The following is a 4,301-nucleotide window of genomic DNA, read 5'->3' on the forward strand; positions in this document are numbered from 1 at the left end:
GTCAGGCCTAAAACCAAGTGTAAGCCACTTGAAGATTTTTGGATCAATTTGCTTTGGACACATTCCTGAAATAAAGAGGGGAAAGCTTGATGACAGAGGCTCAAAACTCATTTTCCTTGGTTATCATAGTACTGGTGCATACAGAGTTTTTGATCCTCTAACTCAAAAATTCTGTATCACTAGAAACTTAAAGTTTGATGAGAGCCAATGTTGGAACTGGAATGAGGAAGCTAGCACTTCAAGGGTAAAAGTAGATTTATCACTTGAAGATGAATCAAGGCTGCTGATTGATGAAAGTACAGAAAATTCACACAACTCAGAAAGAAGTGAAGTCCCTGGCAATTCAGCTCATGATTCACACAGTCAACCTGTTATCTCATCCTCATCACAAAGAAGAAGACAACCATCATCTAGATTGAGAGACTATGATGTGTTCCCTGACTCTACAATCACTGCAGAAGGAGATTTTGTTCATATGGCATTGCTAGCTGAAATGGAACCAATCAGTGTAGAAGAAGCTCTTGATCAACCTCACTGGATTAAAGCAATGGAAGAAGAGTTAATGTCCATAGAAAGAAATAAATCATGGACACTAACAACTCTTCCAACTAATAAGAAGGCAATTGCAGTTAGATGGGTGTTTAAGACCAAACTTAATCCTAATGGTCAAGTATCAAAGTATAAGGCCAGATTGGTTGCAAAAGGTTTCCTGCAGAAACAAGGACTTGATTATGATCAAGTGTTTGCACCAGTAGCTAGAATTGAGACAGTAAGGTTGGTAATTGCCTTGGCTAATCAGAATTCTTGGCATATCCATCAAATGGATGTGAAATCTGCCTTCTTAAATGGACCAATTGACAAAGAAGTTTATGTATCTCAGCCACCTGGTTTCATAGCAAAAGGCAGAGAACAAATGGTCTACAAACTACACAAAGCACTCTATGGACTCAAACAAGCTCCAAGAGCCTGGAACAAAAGGATAGATGCCTTCCTGTTACAACTTGGCTTCACTAAATGTACAACTGAGCATGGTGTCTATGTAAAACTGAGATGACTGATCTAGGGGAACTTTCTTACTTCCTAGGCATCGAATTCAAGAAAACCAAGGCTGGAACACTAATGCATCAGAGGAAATACACAGCTGATGTGTTGCAGAGGTTTGAGATGATGAATTGTAACCCTGTATCAACTCCTATTGATGCAGGGACAACACTATGTGAAGAAGGAACAGATCAAGTGGTAGACAAAACTCTGTATAGACAAATGGTGGGATCATTGAGGTACATATGCAATTCAAGGCCTGATATTGCATTTGGTGTTGGCTGGATCAGTAGATTTATGGAATCTCCCAAGCAAAGTCATCTAATTGCAGTAAAAAAAGCTACTTAGATACTTAAAAGGGACCCTAAACTATGGAATCATGTACCCTACTGAAGTAAAGAAGTGCAACAAGAACCTATGTGGTTTTTCTGATGCTGATTGGTGCGGGGACAAAAGAGATAGGAAGAGCACTACAGGTTATCTCTTCTTCCTTGGCACTGCTCCTATTAGTTGGTGTTCTAAGAAGCAAGAAGTTGTAGCTTTGTCATCATGCGAAGCAGAGTACATTGCAGCCAGTATGAGTGCTTGTCAAGCTGCTTGGCTGAGTGCTCTTATGGCAGAATTGAAACTGGAAACAGAAGAGGTAAAGCTACTGCTAATGGTTGATAACAAATCTGCTATAAACTTGGCTATGAATCCAGTTGCTCATGGAAGAAGCAAGCATATTGAAACTAGATTTCACTACATAAGAGAACAAGTGAACAAAGGGAAATTAGAATTGGAATTCTGCAAATCTGAGAATCAATTGGCTGACATTTTAACCAAGCCATTGAAGAAAGAAAGGTTTGAAGCTTTGAGAAGGAAGATTGGCTTAGAAACATTCAATGCAAACTGAATTAAGCAAGAATGTTGAGTTTGTATAATTCAGTTTTGTTAGTTAAAACTAACTTACTATTTTTAGTTAGGTTGTTAGTTAGTTAATCATTGCTATAAATAGTAAGGCATATGCATTGTAAAGTTTTGAATCCTTCTTTTCCTCTTTAATGAAAGCAATACACTAATACTCATTGAATTCTCCTTGTTACTTTCATTTCCTTCTTTCTTCTTCTTCTCTGTTCTTCCTCCTCTGTTCTTCTTCTACTTCTAACAAAAATTAGTACATGACAAGAAATTAAGCTAGGTTGTTTCTTTGAGAAGAATTAGCTGTGGGGAATGTTCTTTTCCTGGACAAGAATCATCTGCTACCAGAGCGATTGTGTACATATTAAGTTTATTCAAATGTTAAGTCTCAAATTGAATATAATATATATATATATATATATATATATATATATATATATCATAGAGAAGTGAAAGAGTTTATAAGTGAAAAATGTTTATAGAATTATTACTTTAAGGTTTTGGTTCAAGATACGGTGTGTCTCTTCACTCTTTTCATATCTAGGTAACGATAAAACTCTTTGATAGTTGGAGGCTTATAAGTCACAGTCTGGTCGAACAATAAACTAATCATAAATGTAACTAACCAATCTAAAGACTAAATTGATCTTAACATGAATAAAACTTTACCAAAAGATTCATATCCTCTTTTCTTAAATCTAGATTACAATGAATCTGAGTCGCCAATTGCAAAAGAGGAAAATCTATATAGAGGGGTGGAGAAAAATAAAAACATAAGAAGATTGTGTCAATTACGTGGGAGTAATACTTATCCCATCCCAAAGCTTATTTTGACACGTTCATTTTTTAGAAAGTACACCTCGTATGCTTTTGGAATAGGTAGGGGTTATGTGTTGGGTCGTTCTATAAAAAAAAATTAAATTTTAAATTTTCTTGTAATTAAGTTTAAGAAGTAAAACTTCTTGAGAGATGTATAAGAAATGAACTTGTTATTAAAACGTGCTTATTTACTCAAATAATTTGAGTGAAAATAGAAAATAATTAACGAACAAAAATATATATATACATATCACATTATTCGCATAAAACTAAATAAATAGTATATAAAACGTGTAGTATAAGACAGTCCCATTAATCTCATTTTGGGATACATAACTTATCGAGGATGGACCATAGCACCTCTCAAATTTAATTGGTGCATTCTTGAATTTAATATAAGCTTTTAAAGGTCCATATATTCAGTCAACAAAAGAGAATTATTTTGCCTAGATTCCTTGTTTGGTATTAATTTTTTCCAACCGTTGGATCGAGCTTATTAAGAAAATTTGTTGTTAGTATTGATAATATGATGTGAGTATTAAGTTATACACTTCTAATGAAATTTTGAAATGATGTGATAACTTGTACATTAGTTTTATTTGCATTTCTAAAATGATCTAAGATGATAGAAAAATATGGATATGATCAAGACATTGTTTGTTTTAACCTACTTGGCCTACATGCTAACTGGCAAATAGAAGTATAAAACTACCTCAGTGTCGCAAACAAGTATAGGGTAAAGGGTTATCGTATCCATAAGGACTTGCTAGATACTAGTCTTTCAACTAAAAATTATTATTTTAAGTTGTGATTCAAAGGTTGTTTAAATCAAAATTATAATACAATGATAAAAGGATCTAGGATTGAACTTCACACTTACTATATGTACACACCTGACTCTTAAAGCAAATTCATTCAGTAATGATTATTTCATACAATAACCTCAAAATTACTAAAAGCTAATGTTTTAGCCAATTTTGCAACTTGTGCAACTAACAATTAAGAAAAGAAATGCTCCATAAAAGGAGGAAAAGAATGAGAAGAAGGGATGAATGGTGGATGAATGAAAGGAAAAAAGGAGTGACAAACAAGTAATTAGGGATTGTCGTATCCACAAGGAACTGCTAACTTAGCCATTCAAATTACTACTTTAAGCTGATTTTGAAAAGGGTTTTCAGTTTATTGTTGGTTTGGCTAAAAAAATTTGATAATTAAAATTGTTGGAAGTTAGATGTGGGATTGACTCGTAATTCATATCATTAAATCACACAACAATAAAGCAATAAAACGAGCATGATTCTACACAATATGGGACCTCAACACTAAAAACAAATATTTTAGCTTACTTAGTAACTCACAAAAAAACTGAAACACAAGATCAATTGTTATGACTCACACACATACCTATATTTCTGCAACTATGCATATGAATTGAGATTAATGCACACCCTCAATAGTGTTAGTTGTCAATGTCTTGGTCTATGCTAACACTTTACTAAATTAGATCAATGTCTAGCAACTAAGTTGATAAAATTATATTC

At 33.7% G+C, this 4,301-nt stretch overlaps 1 protein-coding gene across 1 annotated transcript; it reads left to right on the forward strand.

Annotated features, from left to right (window-relative positions):
* Positions 1-1,050: 1,050 nt before the first annotated feature.
* On the forward strand, positions 1,051-1,389 carry LOC109339451 (uncharacterized mitochondrial protein AtMg00810-like). The gene has a single exon (XM_019576891.1). It carries the CDS (start codon positions 1,051-1,053, stop codon positions 1,387-1,389), a length of 339 nt encoding a protein of 112 aa, XP_019432436.1.
* Positions 1,390-4,301: the final 2,912 nt, after the last annotated feature.

This window comes from Lupinus angustifolius, unplaced genomic scaffold (genome assembly GCF_001865875.1).
Source record: "Lupinus angustifolius cultivar Tanjil unplaced genomic scaffold, LupAngTanjil_v1.0 Scaffold_75_87, whole genome shotgun sequence".
Lineage (NCBI taxonomy): Eukaryota > Viridiplantae > Streptophyta > Magnoliopsida > Fabales > Fabaceae > Lupinus > Lupinus angustifolius.